The sequence below is a fragment of the Perognathus longimembris genome, chromosome 1 (assembly GCF_023159225.1).
Source record: "Perognathus longimembris pacificus isolate PPM17 chromosome 1, ASM2315922v1, whole genome shotgun sequence".
Lineage (NCBI taxonomy): Eukaryota > Metazoa > Chordata > Mammalia > Rodentia > Heteromyidae > Perognathus > Perognathus longimembris.
The window spans coordinates 5,687,445-5,710,559 of NC_063161.1; the positions used below are offsets into that span (position 1 = coordinate 5,687,445).

At 42.0% G+C, this 23,115-nt stretch overlaps 1 protein-coding gene across 2 annotated transcripts in view; it reads right to left on the minus strand.

The window, feature by feature from the left end:
- Ep300 (E1A binding protein p300) overlaps positions 1 to 23,115 on the minus strand; it is a 75,138-nt gene that overhangs the window by 36,999 nt on the left and 15,024 nt on the right. The window contains exons 3-11 of one of the 2 annotated variants that reach the window (XM_048354821.1): positions 18,035 to 18,211; positions 16,083 to 16,344; positions 13,196 to 13,309; positions 11,574 to 11,819; positions 6,419 to 6,512; positions 5,562 to 5,699; positions 4,175 to 4,292; positions 3,274 to 3,445; positions 387 to 464 (exon numbers count right to left, since the gene is read on the minus strand). In XM_048354821.1, the coding sequence (XP_048210778.1) occupies positions 387 to 464; positions 3,274 to 3,445; positions 4,175 to 4,292; positions 5,562 to 5,699; positions 6,419 to 6,512; positions 11,574 to 11,819; positions 13,196 to 13,309; positions 16,083 to 16,344; positions 18,035 to 18,211 (1,399 nt within the window). The remainder of the gene's footprint in view (positions 1 to 386; positions 465 to 3,273; positions 3,446 to 4,174; positions 4,293 to 5,561; positions 5,700 to 6,418; positions 6,513 to 11,573; positions 11,820 to 13,195; positions 13,310 to 16,082; positions 16,345 to 18,034; positions 18,212 to 23,115) is intronic. The other variant, XM_048354825.1, reaches the window with a different exon arrangement.

The following is a 23,115-nucleotide window of genomic DNA, read 5'->3' on the forward strand; positions in this document are numbered from 1 at the left end:
AGGACTACAAATTACAAAGTAAAAAAGCAGACAAATCTAGTACATACAAATCTAGTAACTACATTTTGCCTGTGCATGAAAACTTTATCAAAGTTATTCACTTAACAAATTCACCCCAGTCACAATGTTAACAATTAAAATGCTCTTTTAAGATACTGTATCTTTATTCTGACCAACTATTTTTAAACTGGATGCCTGAATATTAATTGTCAGCTAGTCCCTGGACCAGTCAACATGCTTTTAACCCATCCTCCATTTCTCAGTGAGTTTCAAGGCAAAGAACAGATATCTGCTGCTGGCCTACAGATGCATATTGAGAGGCAAGTAAAATTCTAACATACACTAGGGATTCTACAAATTGCCTATGGCTCTCTTTCACCACTTACCAGGTTGTGGCGTTATCCGAGGCATCATCTGATTTGGCACACTACCACGGATCATATTTGGGTCGGGTAGAGGACCATCTGGAGGAAACAAAGTGTTTATCAAAGATCTTTCATCAGCTGCCCATTACCAAAACAACAGAAAGCCAAAAAATATTAATAGTTTCAAGAATCCAGCCTAACCCATAGTTCTCTCACTGCTGAGGCAAGAGCCAAACTGGCAGAGGTACCATTTTCTCTTCCTGTGGCCCCATCTTGGCCTTGCCTTGCTGCTATGATAAGTTCAGAGCACTGGCCTTAGAGATAGGGACACCTACTGTATTTAGGAACAAGCAGGTACCATTGCCTGCTGCAATATGCTTCTCAGATGTTTTTCAGGACTAGGAAAAAGATCATCAGTTATGGATGGGACTTAGAGGTGGCTCCATCCCCCTGCCAGTGGACCACTTGAGGTACTCTAGTGTTTCGAATGACAGTACCTTGGAAAGGTGCGCCACACCATCTCTGTGCCAGGATTCCCACAATACCCTAAATAGTAGCAAACTCCTGCTCTCTGTAATTCCCTTGAGAACAGGAAGACAGCCTATAGGCTTGCAGATAGAAAGGTGGCCCCAGAGGTAACACCATATGATGGATGAAGCCATATGAGGGGCCCATTGGCCCCAGGCTGAGTATGTGGCAATGAAATCCTGGCACTGGAAGAAGTGGTAAGTATACAGATACTGGGTTTGGGTCCTTCCAGCAGTCACTTGGTCAGACATGTCTGATGCTTCTCATCAGGCACCCTTACTCTAATCCACCCTGACTGAGTATGCTCCCAGGGTTGCAACTAGCACAGAAGTTCTGGTGTGTCATCTTAGCACCTCTATGCAGCCAAGAAGGGATGATAACTGTCAGTACCAAAACCCAAGGACCAGCCTTTTGCCACTAAGAAGCTGCAGCTAGCACCTTCTTTTGAACCAATGGTGCTTCTGGAGCACAGCTGCCCAGCCACTGTCCCCTTGAAACTGGAGAATAGATCTAGTGTTTTCACTTCAATGAAGGTTTCAAACTGAAGACATGTATGTTTTTAAAACAGACTGATTGGGCTGGGAATATGGCCTAGTGGTAGAGTCCTTGCTTCATATACATGAAGCCCTGGGTTTGACTCCTCAGCACCACACATATAGAAAAAAGCCGAAGTGGCGCTTTTTTTGCTCCAGACTGACACTCTATCATACTTGAGTAATACCACTACTGGTACTTTGGTGGTTAAAGAGTCTCACAAAATTTCTTGTACACACTGGTCTTGAACCACAACCCTCAGATCAGACTCTTGAGTAACTAGGGATAAACCACTGGCACCAAGCGCCAACACTCATCTTGCCTTTCCCAAGTCTGAAAATCTGCTTTACTTCCGAGGCAAAAAAGACATGTATTTTCTTTACCTTGTGCGGTGTAGATACGGGATTTGAACTTGGTGATCTCACGCTTAGTACTAGTGAGATTTTCCTCCCATTGATGTTTCACCTTCAGCTCCCCCACCCTTTGCTGGTTTTGATAAAACAGGACTCCCTTTTGGGCCCCAGATGTGTGCCTGGAACAATATGTGCCTATTAAGACTTAACAGCCTAGCTGGTATAAAAGGGCACCCAGCTATCAATAGAACAGGAATCTCAAACTTTTCTGCCAGGTTGGCCTTGAACCATGATCTTCCCATTTGCAGGCTTCTAAGTAGCTAGAATTAGAGATGTGAACTGGACTGTACATATATCCACTGTAAAGCTGCTAAGAGCCAGTAGCATAACAACCCACTTATGGTATAGTGTCACTGCTGGCTCAGTTGGCACTCCCTTTAGTCACTTTCCCCTAAACAGTGTTATCCCCTATCTTTTCTTCACCATTTAAGCAGCCTGTACTCTCTGCACAACTGTGCATGACTCCATTATTTCATTGCTTAGAAGCTAGTAGTAATCAAGGAATGAGGGCAAAACATAGTAGTCTTTTTTTGCCAGTCCTGGGGCTTGAAATCAGTGCCTGAGCTTCGTTTCAAGGTTAGCACTCTACAATTTTAGCCCCAGCACCACCACTTCTAGCTTTTTTTGTGTATGTGGTACTGAGGAATCAAATCAAGAGCTTCATGCACACTAGGCAAGCACACTATCATTAAGCCACATTCCCAGCCCTCATAGTGGTCTTAGCGAGTTAAATTTACAAGTTCTGTCATATTAGAAATCCACGAGAAATCACCATCCTTGTATACTACTACTTAGGAAACTGAGAACTGGAAATGAAAGGGTTAAAGCCAGCCCTGGCAGGACACTGTGACTCTTATCTCCAATTAACCAGAAAAAAAAGCCAGAAGTAAAGGTGCTAGAATGCCAACCTTGAGCAAAAAAAGCTCAGGGACAATGCCCAGGGCCCAAGTGCAAGCCCCATGACCAAAAAGAAGGAGAAGACAACGACGACGAAGAAGAGTAGTAGTAGTAGTAGTAGTAAAGTGGTACCCAGCACCAGTGGCTCACCCCTGTAATCCTAAGTACTGAAGAGAATGAGATCTGAGGGCCACAGGTTCAAAGCCAACCAGTACAGGAAAAGTCCATGACACTCTCATCTCCAATTAACCACCAGAAAACTGGAAGTGGCATTGTGGTTCAAAGTGGTAGAGTATAAAAAGCTCAGGGCCAGCACCTAGGCCGTGAGTTCAAGACCCAGAATCAAATGATACACAAATACAAACACACACACAAGCCAGTGAAAACATATGACCTGTAATTTTCTAGTGTCACTAATTGTGAAGGATATCATGGGCGCTAAAGATGATGTCAAATTATCAAGTCACACTAAAATATGCAGAAATCTTTTAATATACTTTTCTATTACTGGTTTTACTAGGACAAAAAGCACTTACTGGAAGTCATTCCTGGTTGTGGCTGTCCCATGTTAGGGCCTGGATTCATAGAAACTGGTACCATACTTGCATTTGGTAGCATATTTTGTTTCTGTAGTCTAGTCCTTCGTTTTTCTTCTAATTCTTTCTGGATTTTATAGATCTTCTCAGCTAGAAGGTGGTAGTATTCAGCCTGTTTTTGGATTTTTGAAGTAAAAGTTGTTTTAAAAACAAACATAACTAAATAACATGAAAAATGCACCAAAGCAAATATTAGCGTCACTTAAAAGAGAAGGAAGAATCTACTTTATCCTTTTGTGATAGTTCAAGCATGTGCTCATGTTACAGTATGTGACCAGAAGTCTTATAGTGTTGCTGTGGATCAAGTGCTAGCCTTGAGCAAAGAAGCCAAGGACAGTGCTCAGGCCCCGAGTTCAAGTTCCAGGACTGGCAAAAAACAAACAAACAAAAAACCAAGCTTATACAATAAAGCACAGCCTCTACAAGTACTTTTGCAGAATGCATACTTGCAAGTTACAATATCCTACATTAAGAAGTAGGACAAATACAGAAAATGAAGTTCAACTGCTGTTTAAAAAATAAACTGCAGATGAAAATATCAAGTAGCTGACTCACCATATTCTAGACAAAAGAGCACAGAGCAGTAATAGCTCACTTTTAAGTTGATGGAAAGACAACCCAGATAAAGTGTCATATGCGAGGAATGTATTAATATATTAAGAGGTAAAATATATGATTCATGATAACATTTCACTTAGGAAATTGCTTTATCTTGCTTGTACTCAGTTAACAGTAAATTGAGGTGACAGCAAAAGTGACTCCCCCTCAGTACACAGTGTTGCGGGGAAGATAAACCAGGAAGGACACCATTCTATAATACAAAGAAAAGCCACATGCTTACTCTATTATTTGCAGATTCATACATGTCCCCTTCTACTTTCCGAGCATATGCAACCAGGTTTTCCATTCTTCTATCTTTTAAAGCAGCAGGATCCGGAGTGGGAAATATGGCTTGAACACTAGGAACAGAAAATTCCAGCACTATAGTAACTTGTCAGATTTCCATTCAAGTCACAGAAATGCACAATACTTTAAATGTTTTCCTAATTTTTCCCATTCCAACATATTGAACATAATGAGTTAAAAAAAAAAATGAAAGGAAGGTAAAGGGAAAAAAAAGGCTGAGTGTGACTAAAGAAGTACAATGCCTGAGTTCAATTCCCAATACCTACAACCACAAAACACAACAAAAACCGAGAATCTTTTCCTTGTTAAAATCTATTTAGAGGACTACCATTTTAGAATTCCTAAATGAATCTCAGAATAATAGGTGAAATGGAAGGGTACTTCCTCATGTTGTTTGAAGGATAAGCCCGTAAGCATCAAGGTCTAAATGAGGTGTTTATTACATTGCGGCACATTTTACCATTCCCCATGGCTGCACATGACAACATTTCCAGATTAATTGGAGTTTGTGAGATCTGGCATATTATCAGCTATATAACCAAGAGTACAGATGATTTTCATTAACTGAAGACCAGAAAGATCTTCTAACCAGATTCAACTTGTCAATACAATATTACAACAAAAACAGACAAACAGAAAAGATGTTCCTGTTATCATATATTAAAGAAGTAACCATTTTTCTTTGGAACTAGGATTTGAACTCAAGGTCTTGTACTTGTGGCTCACGAGGTAGAGTGCTAGCCTTGAACAAAAAGAAGCCAGGGACAGGGACAGTGCTCACTCACGCCCTGAGTCCAACCCCCAGCATTAATTATTGACATTAATTAATTATTGACATTAATCAGAATAATTCAGCGTTACAACTGGACACCTATAAATGTAAGCAAGGGGAAACAGGGAATAAGAAAATAAAAGCAGATGTACTGGTATTAGAACTAGGAAACTGTAAGGGAATACCAAAATCGAGAGACACAGGGTAAAAAAGACAAACTATTACAAAAGCAACACTTGCAAAACTGGTTAGTGTAAATCTACTGAACAACTCATGGGGGGAGAAGGAAAGAGGAAGCGGGGAATGAGGGAGGAGGTAACGAACAGTACAAGAACTGGTATCCAATGCCTAAAGTATGAAACTGTAACTGCTCTGTATATTAGTTTGACAATAAAAAAATAAAATAAAATAAAAAGCTAAAAAAAAGAAAAAAAAACTATCAACATTACCAGGCTATAGAAAAGTCAGTAATGTTCATTTGAGTAAATGCATGGCAGACTGGCACCATGATACAGCAACTCTTATGAATGAGAAAAGCCCATAATCTTACAGTTTATGAACCAGATGGTTCCGAAGATCCTGAGTAATATCTTCATGCCACTGTTTCCGAATTCCAGTACTGGATGGTTGAGCTGCTGTTGGCATAGGACCCAGGGAGGTCACACTAGCATTTTCATTCATCATTGGGCTTTAAAAAGTAGTTATAAGATAAGTTTTAGTGAAGAAGGGTAGAAGAAAGAGAATATCCATTAATTAGAGGTAATAGTAATTACTGCCATGAATCTCTGTGTGAAAGTAGTACTGACTGGATTTTGTGTTTGTACCTGTGTAAAAAAAAAAAAGTGTACAGAGAGGAAGATGTAGTTTTCTGAATGACAAACTTAAGTCCTGGGGCTGGGAATATGGCCTAGTGGCAAGAGTGCTTGCCTCGTATACATGAAGCCTTGGGTTCAATTCCCCAGTACCACATATACAGAAAATGGCCAGAAGTGGCGCTGTGGCTCAAGTGGCAGAGTGCTAGCCTTGAGCAAAAGGAAGCCAGGGATAGTGCTCAGGCACTGAGTTCAAGGCCCAGGACTGGCAAAAACAAAACAAAACAAAACAAAAACCAAAACTTAAGTCCTGCTATCAGAGTTAAGTGGATTAGACCTATCTTAATTTTCAGGGAGCAACTTTTTTAATAGGGCTCTTAAAAGAGAGAGAGAAAACAAATTCCCCTTTCATGGAGCTGAACCATTACAATTTCAAATAAGTATAGGTGACTGCAGAAATAAGTGATATAATTTCAAATAAGATTGTAGAATGTTGATACCCTAATTCTCTTCACGCATGAAAGAGATTTTCGAAGCTGACAAATTCTTCCACATTGGACATCTGAATCAGGACATAAACCACATTAAAACTTACTTTTGAGAATTTATGGCTGAATGCAGCATGGAGTCAGAAAGAAGATTCGGGGTTTGAACTCCTACACCTCCATTTACTCCCATAGGACTAGCACCTAAGTCACAGGAAAATAAAAAACAAATTAATAAAAGCCACAAAAAAAACAGACTTCAAAGACAAATTGAGGAAAAAATAGCACATACAATAAATTATTAGCAATACAAACACTATATATAGTATCCTTTCAAGTCAGTTAGAAAATGGGGAACAATTACAAAGAAAGCAATTCATTATCATCATCATCCCTCCTTTGAAAACAATCCGGGGTTGGGAATGTGGCTTAGTGGTACAGTGCTTGCCTAGCATGCATAAAATTCTGGGTTCGATTCCTCACTACCACATAAACAGAAAGGCCATACGTGGTGCTGTGACTCAAGTGGTAGGGTGCTCAACTTGAGAAGCTAAGGGATGGTGTCCAGGCCCTGAATTCAAGCCCCAAGACTGGCAAAATTAATAAGTAAAAACTCAAGTATGCTCTAATGCACTTGAGTAAAACTTAATCCCGGTGGTAGTGTCTCACACCTAATCCTAGCTGCTTGAGGCTGATATCCAAGGATAGCAGTTTGGAGCCAACCCAGGCAGGAAAGCCAATGAAACCTTTATCTCCAATTAACTACCAGAAAACTGGAGGTTTTAAGCAAAAGAGATCAGCAATAGTGCTCAAGGGAGTTCAAGCCACACGAGCAACTAAAAATTTAAAATTTGAAGAATTATTCTAAACTTGCCCCCCGCCCTTTATTCAGAAGAATGAAATGAACAACAGTTTGGTTAACAACTTGCATACAACTTTAGGGTGGAATGGGCTGAACAGCAAGTAACATATTCTGGTTTCTTTTTTTCCGATATATGGGGGCTTTTGAACTTAAGAGTCTGGGAATTGTCTCCAAGCTTTTTGGCTTAAATCTAGCACCCTACCACTTCTAGTTTTCTGACAGTTAATACGAGATGAGTCTTATGGACTTTCCTCCCTGGGCTAGGTTTGAACTGGGATTCTCAGATCTCAGCCTCTTGAGTAGCTAGGATTACAGGCATGAGCCATGGGCACTAGGCTAAATAACAGGTTCTTATGGTACAATAAATACTTTGTTAAAATCCTTTTCAAGGGTTGAAAAATTAATATATCCTAGATCTGGTCATTCCACATTAACATTCCTTTCTTTTATTAACCATGTTGGCTTTAGGGAACTCCTAAGAAGAAAATGAAGACACAAGGCATGCCCTTTAAACAGCATAAGTATGTTTTTAAAAAGGGTATCTAGAGCCACATGCTAGTAGAGGCCAATTCTGAGAATCAGGGATCAAAGTAAGCTGGGGCAAAGAAATCCGTAAGATGCTGATCTCCAATTAATCACCAAAAAGCCAACCTGTAGCTCAAGTGGTAGAGTATTACCCATGAGCAAAAAAAGCTCAGTACCCAGTCCCTGGGTTAAATCTCAAGGACCAGTACAACAACAACAAAAGCCCCTGCACTGGGACCTGAGGATTACAATGTAAAGCCAGTCTAAGCAAGATAGTGCAGAAAACTCTTGATCCAAATGACTAGCAAAAATTAGGAAGTAGGGTTTTGTGGCTCACATGGGCATCAGCCTTAAGCAAAAGAGCTAATGAAGAGCAGTAGACCATAAAGTTCAAGCTCCAGAATGAGGACAAAAAGGAGACAGGACTTAAAATTAGAAAAAAAAAAAAGGAAATCCCAAGAAACTACTATTCCAACAGTTTTGTGGATACACACACACACACACACACACACACACACACGTAAATAAAGCAACACTGTCTTTAAAAACAACAACAACAACCTTCCAGCTTTAGGAAGAAGCATCTTGAGTTCTCTTCCAATGTGGCCTACATAGCAAGATTTTCAATTGGGGGGGGGGGGGGGGAATGCCCAGAGCCTGTGCTACACACCTGTAATCCTAGTTACTCAGGAGGCCGAGATCTGAGGATCATGGTTCAAAGCCAGCCAAGGTAGGTAGGTCCTGAGACTCTTACCTCCAAAAACCTAGTCAGAAAAAGAAGTGGGGCCGTGCCTCAAGTGGTAGAGTCGTTGAGCACAGAGTATCAGGGACAGTGCCTTAGGCCCTGAGTTCAAGCCTCAGGACCAGAAGGTGAGCTAGGTGCCAGTAATCCTTAGGAGGGAGGCTGAGATCTGAAGGCCACCAAAAAGGTGGAAGAGGAGGTGTGGCTGGTAGAGCACCAGCCTTGAGCAGAAAGCTCAGAGATAGCTCTCTGATCCTAAGTTAAAGCTCCACAACCGGGAGCTGGGGGTTGGGGTGGGGTTAAGAAGGGAACAGAAAACAAAACTTTTCAGCATGTGGCTCAATATGTTCTTGATTTTTAAATCCTGTATTTACAAGTTCCACATCCAAAGATTTAAAATATTCATGTTGCTAGATATGTAATTGAGTGGCAGAGTGCATGAGAAAAGCATGATTTCCTGGGATCAATCCGCACCACTGCATAAACAATGGCATCAATAAGGGGAGATGTATTTGTCTATGCGTGTGTATGTGTGTGTGTTTATTTAACAGGAAGAATATCTCCATATTCAGTTCCTAAACGATTATTTTACATAGCTACTGTATTAAGTATTGTACTGTATTAAGAGAGCAACTTATGGGCTGGGGATAAAGCCTAGTGGCAAGAGTGCCTGCCTCGGACACACGAGGCCCTAGGTTCGATTCCCCAGCACCACATATACAGAAAAAAAAAAAAAAAAAAAACGGCCAGAAGCGGCGCTGTGGCTCAAGTGGCAGAGTGCTAGCCTTGAGCGGGAAGAAGCCAGGGACAGTGCTCAGGCCCTGAGTCCAAGGCCCAGGACTGGCCAAAAAAAAAAAAAGAGAGCAATTTATTATATTATTTTTTGTTTATATGGTACCAAGGAATTAAACCCAGGACATCATGCATGATGGTGAAGCACTCTAGCAGAAAGCCACATTCACAGCCCCTAGAGAGAAATTTATATAGGAGGTATGTGTAGATTACCTTCAAACACAATACCATCTTATAAATGGGATCTGAACATCCTCTAGTTTTGGTATCTATGGATAGCCTTAGCACCAGTCTCCCTTAAATGCAGATGATTATTTTTTAATAGGAAATAAAAAAGGAAAAAAATGCCATGATAGTTAAAAATAAATGAACTAGACGCAACATATAATCAATCAATAAATAGGTAGTTAAAAAGAAATCTTGAAAGGGACACAATTCCTCCTGCCATTTACATGGAAATCCATAGTGACAGTGAGCACACAGTCACTGCTACACAGCTAAGACAAATAACAAATGTGTTGAGCAGTTTAAAACTAAAAAATATTGTCAACCTCAATATCCATTTGTAGAAAATAGTTGCAGACAATACTATATAGCCACTAAAAATGTTTACTGAGGTGGGGAGAACAAAAGTACTTGCTGGATATATAACCAAAACTATACGATGTAAAGGTAGTTATGGACTAATATATGTGATCTCATTTCAGCAACTTACATTAACATAGGATCAAAATGAGGTTTAAAAAGGAAATACAGCTGGTCTGGTGGCTCACACCTATAATCCTAGCTACTCTGGAGGCTGAGATCTGAGGATTGTGGTTCAAAGCCAGCCAGGGTTTCAAGAAAGTCCATGAGACTCTTATCACCAATTAACATCCAGAAAACCGAAGCAGCACTGTGGCTCAAGTGGTAGAGTGCTAGCCTTGAGGAGCTCAGAGACATAGTGCCCAGGCCTAGAGTTCAAGCCCCATGACTGGAGGGGATGGGGAAAATATATATCTGTGTGCTGGTGGCTCAACGCTATACTCCTAGCTACCCAAGAGGCTGCTATCTCTGAAGATTGCAGTTTGAAGTCAATCCCCCCTGGAAATTCAATGACAACTTTACCTTCAAGTAATTACCATAAATGCTAGAAGTGGAGAAGTTGTGGTTCAAATGTCAGAGCAAACCTTTAGGACAAAATCAGTGCCTCAGGCCTGAGTTCAAGCGGAAGGAAGGATGGATGGAAGGAAGGAAGGAACGAAGGAACGAAGGAAGGAAGGAATGAAGGAACGAAGGAAGGAAAGAAGGAAGGGGGAGGGAGGAAAGGAAGGAGGGAAAGAAGGAAAGAAAGGGAGGGAGGCAGGGAAGAAGGAAGGGGAGGGAAGGAAGGGAAAGAAGGAAAGAAGGAAGAAAAGAAAGGAAGGAAGGACGGATGGACAGATAGACAGAGGTCTGGGAATATGACCTAGTGGTAGAGTGCTTGCCTCGTATACATGAAACCCTGAGTTCAATTCCTCAGCACCACATATATAGAAAAGGCCAGGGGGCTGGGAGTATGGCCTAGTGGCAAGAGTGCTTGCCATGTATTCATGAAGCTCTGGGTTCGATTCCCCAGCACCACATATATAGAAAAATGGCCAGAAGTGGCACTGTGGCTCAAGTGGCAGAGTGCTAGCCTTGAGCAAAATGAAGGGACAGTGTTCAGGCCCAGGGCTAGCAAAAAAAGAGAAGAGGGCTGGGGATATAGCCTAGTGGCAAGAGTGCCTGCCTCGGATACACGAGGCCCTAGGTTCGATTCCCCAGCACCACATATACAGAAAACGGCCAGAAGCGGCGCTGTGGCTCAAGTGGCAGAGTGCTAGCCTTGAGCAAAAAGAAGCCAGGGACAGTGCTCAGGCCCTGAGTCCAAGGCCCAGGACTGGCCAAAAAAAAAAAAAAAAAGAGAAGAGAAGAGAAGAGAAGAGAAGAGAAGAGAAGAGAAGAGAAGAGAAGAGAAGAGAAGAGAAGAGAAGAGAAGAGAAGAGAAGAGAGAAGAGAAAAGAGAAGAGAAGAGAAGGAGAAATGGCCTGGGATGTAGCTCCAGCGGCAAAGCGCTTGCCTAGCAAGTGCAATGTCCTGGGTTCAATCCCCAGTACTTTAAAAAAAAAAAAAAAAAAAAAACAGTAGAAGCAATTTCTATGTATATGCACATTACAAAAGGACCTTTAGAATATATATATAAAGCTACCAATTAAATACTTAAAATAGTAATCATTTAGAAAGGAAAAAGCACAAAATCCATCAAGGAGTTAAACCTGAATTTATAGCCAGCATTTATCATTCAACCAATATCACCTCTGTGACGAGGACGATACAAACTTACTCATGTTGCTCATGGCCCGCATGCCTTGGGGAGACTGTCCAGACTGGGGATTCTGCTGGTTCTTCGTTTGCACCTGGGGTTGTGGTGGCATCTGGTTTACTTGGTAAGGTAAGCCGAGAGCTGCATAGGCTCGCTCTATAGAGCTGGGATCAATCTGACTAACAGTGCTTAAACTAGGTGTGGACTGCTGACCCACTCCGAGAGAACTCGGGTTTCCAAGCCCAACAGGTGCTCCAGTCAGAATTGCTAGACAAGACAAAAGAATGGTATTACAATATTAAACTTGGGAATGCTCTAAAATTTGAGCACAACTTGTACATTTGAAAAAAACTGCTTGAATATGTTAAATGGTGAATTTAATTATAGGCAAGAAACATGTCACAATTTTTGTTTGTGGTGCTGTACTGGGGCTTAAACAAAGGCAAATGCACTGTCCATGAGCTTTTTTTCACTCAACATAGGCATTCTACTACTTGAGCCAGAGATCTGGTTTTCTGGTGGTTAACTGGAGATGACTCTTATGGACTTTCCTGCGTGGGCTAGCTTTGAATTGTCCATCTCAGATCTGAGCCTCATGAGTAAATAGGACTGCAGGTACGAGCCACCAGAGCCTGACTTGTATTTGTTTTTAGATAACAATACTTTCTATACTTTAAATTATGCTAATAATGCAATCTTTTTCATTAATATTGTGAAACAACCAAAGCAACTATTATAACCATCTGTTCAATCTATATAAATTCAACAATATATGTTCAACAGAAAGGAAGGGGCTGGGGATATGGCCTAGTGGCAAGAGTGCTTGCCTGGTATACACGAAGCCCTGGGTTCAATTCCCCAGCACTACATATATAGAAAACAGACAGAAGTGGCGCTGTGGCTCAAGTGGCAGAGCGCTAGCCTTGAGCAAAATGAAGCCAGGGACAGGACTCAGGCCCTGAGTTCAAGCCTGACGGACGGACGGATGGACGGATGGACGGACGGATGGATGGATGGATGGATGGATGGATGGATGGATGGAAGGAACTTTCACAACTCACATTTAGCAAAGTATTAGCAATTTTGTTTACAGGATCAAATTCTCTTTAGATCTCAAGACACTAACTTGCTCAATGCTAAAGTAATGATCTTTAAATTTTCTTGCATTTAAAATAGAGTATAGGCTCGATTCCTCAGTACCACCTAAGCAGAAAAGGCTGCAAGTGGCGCTTTGGCTCAAGTGGTAGAGTTCTAGCCTTGAGCAAAGAGGATCAGGGACAGTACTCTGGCCCTCAGTTCAAGCTGCAGGACTGGCAAAAAAAACAAGAGCAAACAGAGTACAAATTCACCTGCTATTTTGGATAATGACAAAAAGCTAAGGAATAACTACGATGAACCAGGGCCACCCCAATACTCTAAAATAAGTCTTTAACCCAAAACTCCAGAGTTCCCAGACTTTAAAGTAAGCAATTTCATTCTATGTATTAATATGTGGATAATGAGAAAGAAGTAAAAAAAAAAAATGTTTTTCAGCGAAGTGTGTGACAGTACCAGCTAGTTAAAAGAGAATTCACAAAAATAAGGACTATGACTCCTATCAAATCACTAGTGAGAGCCTCAGAATAGTTATGGTATGTACTTACACTGCTGATTTCTCTTATCCCCAGCATTTTTTAGTGGAAGACACACAGGACAATCGTGTCTTGTACAATTCTTCCAGTGTGAAATGATTTGTCGAGAAGATGCACAGTGTGCCACTAAAAGAAATAAAAATTTTGACTTCAGATTTCTTACATGAAAAATAGCAAAGTTATTAATCATTTAACCAAGTGACATAAATATATCCAAGTTGTTTCTTCATAACAATATTACTGGACAAATCCTATTAATAATGAAATCTTAAGAGTTGAGAAAACTGGAGGGGAAAAAAAAAAAATCAATTTTCACAAAGCCAGTACAAACTTACTTATACAATCTGGTTATAGAACCCCCACCTTCTCGTACCATACAGTATTTAAGTTAGGTAAAGACATTATAAGCCAATATTATGACACACATAACTATAAAAACTTTTAATGACAGCAGGATGCCAGTGGCTCATGCCAGTAATCCTAGCTACTCAGGAACCTAGACTTGGAGGATCACAATTCATAGCCAGTTTGGAAAGTAAAATCTTTGAGGCTCCATCTTCAATTAACCAGCGAAAATCAAGAGGGATTAGAAGAATGGCTCAAGTGGTAGAGTGGGGAACACTGAATGGAGCCTTCAGTTTATACACTCATACTAGGTGTACATACACATTTCTGTTTTGTGTTATGGGTTAGTCCTAGGACTTGAACTCAGGGCCAGAAGACTGTTCTTGAACTTTTGTGCCCAAAGCTAGCCTCAGCTCTACACTTCTGGCTGCTTGATGGGTAATTTTTTATTTAAAGAGTTTTGGGGGGGCTGGGAATATGGCCTAGTGGCAAGAGCGCTTGCGTCGTATACTTGAAGCCCTGGGTTTGATTCCTCAGCACCACATATATGGGAAACGGCCAGAAGTGGCGCTGTGGCTCAAGTGGCAGAGTGCTCACCTTGAGCAAGAAGCAGCCAGGGACAGTGCTCAGGCCCTGAGTCCAAGCACCAGGACTGGCAAAAAAAAAAGAGTTTTGGGGACTTTTCTGCCCCAATTAGCTTCAAACCTTGATCCTCAGATTTCAGCCTCCTGAGTAACAACAAACAGTGCTTGGTTACAAGTTTTTGTTTTGTTCCTGTTCTACGACTTCTGGGCTGGAAATGTGGCTTAGTGGTAGAGTGCTTGCCTGTTCTAGGACTTCAACTCAGAGCCTGAGCACAGTCCTTGAGCTTGTTCTGCTAAAGGCTAACACTCGATTTCCAGCTTTTGAGTGGTTGATTTCTCTCAAGGGCTTTTCTGCCGAGGCTAGGTTTTCGAAGCTTGGTCCGAAGATCTCAGCAGCCTGAGTAACGAGGATGAGTCATGACCCACTAGTGCCTGGCTACAAAAATTTCAATTTCTCACAGGCTAGAAATATGGCCTAGTGGCAAGAGTGCTTGCCTCATATACATGAAGCCCTGGGTTCAACTCCCCAGCATCACATATGCAGAAAATGGCCAGAAGTGGCGCTGTGGCTGAAGTGGCAGAGTGCTAGCATTGAGCAAAAACAAGCCAGGGACAGTGCTCAGGCCCTGAGTTCAAGCCCCAGGACTGGCAAAAAAAATAATAATAATTCTATTTCTCCATAAATAAGCTATTAAACTGGGTAAAACTGATTAAGTAAAAAAGTATTAAAGTGAGCATTTGTACAACACAAAAGCAAAACCTCAAAAATAATGCCTAAGCACAGGGAATTATTTGCTGAATAAGACTCCACTGCACAGGGAGAGAAGGCATAGACTAGTGGAATTACATAAAAATTAAAAGGTTTCTGAACACTAAGGAAAACAAGCACCAACAAGAGATAATTCACAGAATGGGAGAAAATCTTTGTCACTTAATAATGGACAAATAACTAAGATCCAGAATATACAAAGTTCAAAAAACCAAACAGCATGATAATACAATTAATAAGTGACATTTATTCTGCTAATGAATTAAGCAGAGTTCTCTGGAGTACAAATGGCTAGTAAGTGAACGAAAAAATGTTCAGCTGGCCTCCAGTAGCTTCACAACTGTAATAACCCCACTGAGATCACTGTTGGAAGCCAGCCTGTTCAGGTAAGTGTATGAGAAAACTAACTCCAATTAGCCAACAAAAAGCTAGAAGTGGAGCTGAGAATGTGGCTTAGTGGTAGAGTGCTTGCCTAGCATGCATGAAGCCCTGGGTTCAATTCCTCAGCACCACAAACAGAAAAAGCTGGAAGTGGTACTGTGGCTCAAGTGGTAGAGTGCTAGCATTGAGCAAAAAAGCCCAGGCCCTGAGTTCAAGCCCCATGTTGGGGGGGGGGGGGGAGAGAAGGAGAAGGAGAGGGAGAAAGAGAAGAAAAGAGAGAGGGGGAGAGAGAAGGGAGGGGGGGAGAGGAAGAGAAAGTTCAGGAAAACCATCCAGGCCCTGAGTTCAAGTCCCACCAGGATCAGTTCAGAGAAAAACAATACACACACAAATACACATATATAGAATATATGTAAATATATTTATTTCCCTCTTTATAGAAGATTTCTGTGTGTGCAAGGTGCCAGTTCACTCCCAAGGTGATTGATCCTCAGATTTCTGTGTCCTGAGTTTCTAGGATTACAGGTGAGAGCTATGAATGCTCATCCAGTACATTACTTAACTGCCTAAAACTAAAGGCATCAAAGATGTCCTCTACCAAGTAGATAAACCATAGTATATTCAGACTACGGAATTTTTTTTTAACACTTTAAAAGAATTGAGGGTCCAGCTCCATGGCTGATCACTTTCCTTGGATGCTCAAGACTCAGGGTGTAATTTTTAGTATCAAAATAGCAAAAATAAAATACAAATTAAATATGTTTTGATTAGTTTGAAAATATACATCATAATCAAGGTACTAAATCATCTTCTCACTCACCTTGGCAGGACTTGCCTGACTGGCAGTGTGTCATGTGGTTCAGAACATTCTTCATTGTGCGACAGTGGGGAAGGTTGCACTGCCTCACTTCGCCGTTAGCCTGCTCCCGGCGCTGGCACTTGTGGGCATGTAAAAGGAGTACAAGCTGCTGCTGGATGAGCTTGCGCTTCTCTGGATCAGCCGTATGTGCTCCAGAACCCATCCCCTGGGAAACTGGAGTCACCAGGCCTGGCTGCTGGCCCTGGGGGGCAGGTTGCTGGCCCTAAGAGATATAGTAACAATACATTTTAATTGTGTCAATGTTATCTTTAAGTAAATGACAATCTATTTTCAAGTAAGCCTTGTAATAGCTTTAGGAAGAAATTTAGTTTACTGAAAAAAATGTCCTCTTCGGAGGATAGAGATATGTTTACTTACTAAAATATACGTGACACACAACAAAATTAAGCCAGATGCAGTGGCTCACACCTCAATCCTAGCTACTCGGGAGGCTGAGTCTGAGGATCACAATTCAAAGCCAGCCTGGGCAGGAAAGACTGTAAAAATGTGTTTTTGTTTATTAAAAGGGGGGGGGGGGTCTTGAACTTAGGAACTTGACACTGAGATTTTTTTTAATTTTTTTTTTTTGGCCAGTCCTGGGGCTTTGACTCAGGGCCTGAGCACTGTCCTGGCTTCATTTTGCTCAAGGCTAGCGCTACCTCTAGAGCCACAGCACCACTTCTGGCCTTTTCTGTTTATGTGGTGCTGGGGAATCCAGGGCTTCTGGTATAAGCAAGCACTCTACCACTAAGCCACATTCCCAGCACTCTGAGACTCTTTGTGCTCAAGGCTAGGGCTCTATCACTTGAGTCAAAGCACCACCTCTGCCTTTCTCTGTGACTAAGAGTCTCACAACCTTTCTGCCCAGGCTGGTTTCCAACTGTAATCCTCAGATCTCAGCTTCCTAAGTAGCTTAGGGCCACAGGCGTGGGCCTCCAATGCCCAGCTGAGAGACTCATCTTCACTAAACTACCCAAAAGATAACACTAGACTTTAAGGAAAAAGAAGGCCAGGGACAGAGCCCAGGCACTAAGTTCAAGACCCAGGACCAGCACACACACAGACACAATGACACCACCTAATCATATGGTTGTAGTAATAGATCCAGACAACAGAATTTTAAAAAAAGTTTTACTGAGTAAATGACATTGAGGGTGCAGCTTAACAATTTAAATTACTTCTATTTCTTCCTACAACCATTTAAAAAATAAGTTGCAACTATGTTACAACTTTTCAAAGATGAATTCAGAGTAGAGGACAAATTTGTAACTAGAAATACTATTACTGTATAAAAATGCCAACTTAAATTTTTTTCTGGGCTGGGAAAAATAGCTTAGTGGTAGAGCGCTTGCTAGCATACATGACACCCTAAGTTCAATTCCTCAGTACCACATTAACAGAAATAGCTGGAAGTGGTATTGTGGCTCAAAAAAAAAGCTCAAGGACAGTGCCCCGGCCCTGAGTTCAAGCCCTAGGATTGTCAAAACAACCAAACAACCAACCATAATTTTTTAGAGCAGTTCCATGGGTATAGCTGACAAATTGAAATATGTGGTGGGGAACTAGGATCAAGGCTTATTAAAGTCTTGTTGATCTCCCCTATCCCCAAGAGCAAAAAACTTCAAACTTTTCTGTCAGAAATGCTCACTAACCAAAAAGAGCTAAAGGCAGACCCTAGAATTTCATTGATCCCATCTGTGGCAGTCTTCTTATTGACCAATAGCCATAGGAAATAAAAGACCATGTGAAATACAAAGTAAGCAAAAGCCTCCTCTCTCACAAGTTTCAATCACTGTACATCTTCAAGCTTCTAACATGTACAAGTCCTAGCACATATAGAAGAGAGCATCAAAGTTTTAACACAATTCTTTTGTAAAATGCCAATTGTAAGAAAACTTGTGATGAATACACACCATGCTGGGCATCCCTCCACCAGGAACTGCCTTTTTGTCCATTGCAAATGGAGATAAGCTATTTGGTAGTACAGTCTTTGTCTGAATCTGGAGACCCAGGCCACTGGCTCCAAGCTGCTGTCCAGAATTTTGAGAATATGGCAAACTGTAAGGATTGGTATTGCTCATCATTCCCATCTAGGAGTAAGAAATAGAAGAAATTAAATTTTATCCCCCCTATTATTAGGCCATCATGATTCCTGTCTCACTTTCTTCTTTACATAAACAGAAAAGGCTGGAAGTGACACTGTGGCTCAAGTGGTAGAGTGCTAGCCTTTAGCAAAAGCAGCTCAGGTACAGCCCAGGCCCTGAGTCTAAGCCCCAGGGACTGACAAAAAAATGAATAAAAGTCACACAAGTCATTATGTTTATTTGCTCTCCTTTAATGTACAGATGTGGCTAATCAAGTTTAACTCAACAGGCTAAAGTGATATAAAGGTAAAAAGGGGCTGTGAATGTGGCTTAGCGGTAGAGTACTTGCCTAGCATGCATGAAGCCCTGGGTTCGATGCCTCGGCACCATATAAACAGAAAAAGTTGGAAGTGGTGCTGTGGCTCAAGTGGTAGAGTGCTAGCCTTGAGCAAAAAAGAAGCCAGGGAGTTCAAGCCACAGGACTGGCAAAAAAAAAAAAAAGTTAAAGTGAAGACATGGGGACTTGGAATGTGGCTTAGTGGTAGAGTGCTTGCTTGTCTAGCATGTACAAAGCCCTGGGTTGGATTCCTCAGTACCACATATACAGAAAAGGCCAGAAGTGGTAGAGTGCTAGCCTTGAGCAATGCTCAGGCCCTGCTTTCAGGTATCAGGACTGGCAAAAAGAAAAAGAAAAAAAAAAAAAAGAGTCTTCTTCTGGGTTGGGAATGTGGCCTAGTGGTAGAGTGCTTGCCTAGCATGCATGAAGTTTGATTCCTCAGCACCACTTAAACAGAAAAGGCCAAAAGTGGTGCTGTGGCTCAAGAGGTAGCGTGCTAGCCTTGAGCAAAAAGAAGCCAGGGACAGTGCTCAGGCCCTGAGTACAAGTCCCAGGACTGACAACAAAAACAAAAAACAAAAACCTCAGTCCAAACAAGGACATGCCCTTGTTTTACTTAAGGCCATTAATAGTGTGTGCGCCATGCACAAGGGGGGACATACAGAGAGAGAGAGGGAGAGAAGAGACACTGCCAGAGCTGGGGCTTGCTTGAACTTTTCACAAGTAATTTGGTTCAATTCCTCAGTGCCACATAATGCAGAAAAGGCTGGAAGTGACGCTCTGGCTGAAATGGTCCTAGTGTGAGCCTTGAGCAAGAGGGACAGTGCCCAGGCCCTAAGTTCAAGCCGCAGGACTGACAATAAGTAAATTAAGTAAGTTGGTATTCTATAATTTTGTTTTGTTTTGTTTTGGCCAGTCCTGGGCCTTGGACTCAGGGCCTGAGCACCATCCCTGGCTTCATCCCCCTCAAGGCTAGCACTCTGCCACCTGAGCCACAGCGCCCCTTCTGGCCATTTTCCATATATGTGGTGCTGGGGAATGGAACCGAGAGCTTCATGTGTAGGAGGCAAGCACTCTTGCCACTAGGCCATATTCCCAGCCCGGTATTCTATAATTTGAGCTACATCTGTTGGGGTCAGCTGTACCTTTAAGGGGCCACAGCTGACCTCAGCCTGTCCCTCCCCTTCCTGTTATTAACAGGAAGAGAAGGAAGTCTGACATCACTTGAGGGACAGCCCCTTGGGACCAATCAGGGGCCCCTCTCTTGTGCCTGCCTTTGGGGTATATCTGGGAGGCTCCTCATTTGAATAAACAGAAGCCCTAGAGGTTTTCTCCAGGGGCCCACGGGTCCGTGTCGTTCTTGGCGGTTTTGGGGCACCCTGCGACCACACGCCACCGAGGCTACCCGTGGCCATCGCTCCAGTATGAGCGATAATGGACCACCCAGGAAGGAGCGGACAAGCCCCTTCCCCCCACCAAGCGAGGGGAAGTTGAGAGAGAGAGAGAGAGAGAGAGAGAGAGAGAGAGAGAGAGAGAGAGAGCGAGCGCCCACAACACCTCCAGCTGTGTTTTTGAATTTCGATTCATCTAGAGCACTATATAATGGCTACGTGAATAGTACTAATGATTCACAAACCAAACATTTTATAATGAGACTCAAGTGCAAATAAGTGCATTTTCATTCAACAAATTAATTACCTCAAACCAAGATCAACTCTATCCCTAGATGTAAGGCTGGAATTCAATCTCTGGCCAGGAGCTGGTGGCTCATGTAAGTAATCCTAGCTACTCAGGAGGCTGAGATTTGAAGACTCCAGTTCAAAGCCAAGCCCAGGCAAGAAAGCCTTTAATCTCTCTTCTATAAACTACTATAAGCTCTGGAGCTGCAGCTCATGTAGCAGAGCACCATCCTTTACCAAAAAGCTAAAGCACCCAGGCCTTGAATATAGAAAAGAGAGGAGAGAAGGAGAGATAAGGATGGGAGGTGGAGAAAATAGAAAAAAAGTATATCAGCTCCAATTAGAAAAAGACAGCATGGGGGCTGGGAATATGGCCTAGTGGCAAGAGTGCCTGCCTCATATACATGAAGCCCTGGGTTCGATTCCCCAGCACCACATATATAGAAAATGGCCAGAAGTGGCACTGTGGCTCAAGTGCTAGCCTTGAGCAAAAAGAAGCCAGGGACAGTGCTCAGACCCTGAGTTCAAGGCCCAGGACTGGGGGGAAAAAGAAACAGCATGCAAGATAGCAAGTATACTCAGGATGAAATAGCTACTACTAACCAATTAAAAGGGATATAGCTCAAGTGGTAGCACCAGCCTTGAGCAAAAAACTTCAGGTATGGCACCAAGGCCCTGAGTTCAAGCCCCAAGACTGGCACAAAAAAAAATGGAAGTCACAGCCAAGAGTGGTGCTGCATTGAGTATAATCTCGTGAGGTAAGTATGATACTCAAAAGACTGAGATATGAAGATTGCAGTTCAAAGCTAGCCCAGCCCAGGAAGCTAAGTCTATGAGACTCTTATCTTTGAGCTGTGGCTCAAAGTGGACTGCTAGGCTTGAGCAGAAAAGCTCAGGGATAGTTCAAGCTACACATCCAACAAAAAAGGAAGGAAAAAAAGGCTGGACTGAGAGCACCTGCCTAGCAAGGGTGAGGGCCAGAGTTCAAACTCCTATACCACCACCACCCAAAACAAATCTACTGCTAAACAATAACCAAGTTCTTCACACATACTCAAGTCAATTGTCAATGCCTTCATTTTTCCCAGTCCTAGCTAGGGCTAGGACTGCACTCGAGGCTAGTGCTCTACTTGAGCATTGTTTCACTTCCAGCTTTTTGTAGTTAATTATATAATTAAGAGTCTTCCTGCCTAGGATAGCTTCCAGCCAGGATCCTCAGATCTCAACCACCTGAGTAGCTAGGATTACAGATAATTCACCAGCACCCAGCCTGTCACAATCTTAATTCAAGTGTATCATTACTTGTATAGACTGTATATGAAAGGTCATGCCTCTGCCTTCATTTTTCCCTTTTAATAAGGAAAAAAGAAATACGCTTAGGGTATAAACTAAGGCTTTCCTACTTTCTTACTATTTTCCAATACTCTGAAAACTAGAAGCTTCTTGAACCTCTGGTATTTGGTTTAAGCTTTCCTTTGCAACAGCACATTTATTCAATTTCCTACTTGCAGCAGAAATATTAAGTGAGATCATAAAGCTACAATTTTCACTTCCTTTCACAGTTTAAGCAGTACAACTGCAGTGTAATGATACATATACCTTCTTTACTACATACTTCCTCCTCTTGTACTACAGGCTGGCCTTCAAGATTTGTTGCTTCAAACTTCCAAATGCTGGAATGTACCACCATACCCCTTTCTTTATACTAATGCTTTTTACATGCTACTCTGTAATGCATCTGTCTATTAATTACAGAGCCCATTTTTCTACACATTCACAAGTTACATACTGTTACACAAGTAACTATGTTAAAACATTCGCCTTGGGAGAAAATGAGGGAAGGAGTGACACTGTTCCAAAGAAGTATACTCAATACCTAACTTATGTAACTGTAACCCCTCTGTACATCACCTCTAAGAAACACAACTATGAGCCTCATCACCAGGTGGACATTCACAAAAGGAAAATAACTTCAATTCTTTTGGTTTTGTAGTCCCATCATCTACACATCCTAAAACTATCCATATCATAGCTATTGACTCAGGAATATTTAAGCAATAAAAAACATAAAAATTACACAAACTTCTGTAAGGTTCACTTCTTTAAATCATGTGATATCCAGGGCTGGGGATATGGCCTAGTGGCAAGAGTGCTTGCCTCGTATACATGAGGCCCTGGGTTCAATTCCCCAGCACCACATATATAAAAATGGCCAGAAGTGGCGCTGTGGCTCAAGTGGCAGAGTGCTAGCCTTGAGCAAAAAGGAAGCCAGGGACAGTGCTCAGGCCCTGAGTGCAAAGCCCAGGACTGGCAAAAAAAAAAAAAAAAAAATCATGTGATATCCAGGAATTTTTTGCTGCCAAGGGCTATTCAGTAACATTATCAATACAGGTAGACAGACCATGGCCATTTGATGAGAAGCAAACATGTCTGTGCCGAGACATATCAGATGATTTAATTGGTCTTATATGATCTAACAGGAGTTAAGGAATGAAACTCTTCACCACCTGACCTACACTCTGCAAATCTATATAAGTAAGTCATATTGCCAGGCACTAGTGGCTCACACCAGTAATCCCAATCACACAAGAGGCTGAAATCTGATGAGTACAGTTCACATCCAGCCTGAGCACATAAATCCAAAAAATTCTTTTTTTTGCCAGTCCTGGGCCTTGGACTCAGGGCCTGAGCACTGTCCCTGGCTTCTTTTTGCTCAAGGCTAGCACTCTACCACTTGAGAGTCACTCCTGGCCGTTTTCTGTATATGTGGTGCTGGGGAATTGAACCCAGGGTTTCATGTATATGAGGCAAGCACTCTTGCCACTAGGCCATATTCCCAGCCCCAAATTCAAACAATTCTTACTTGCTCTTCTTTTTGTCATCCGGGCTTGAAT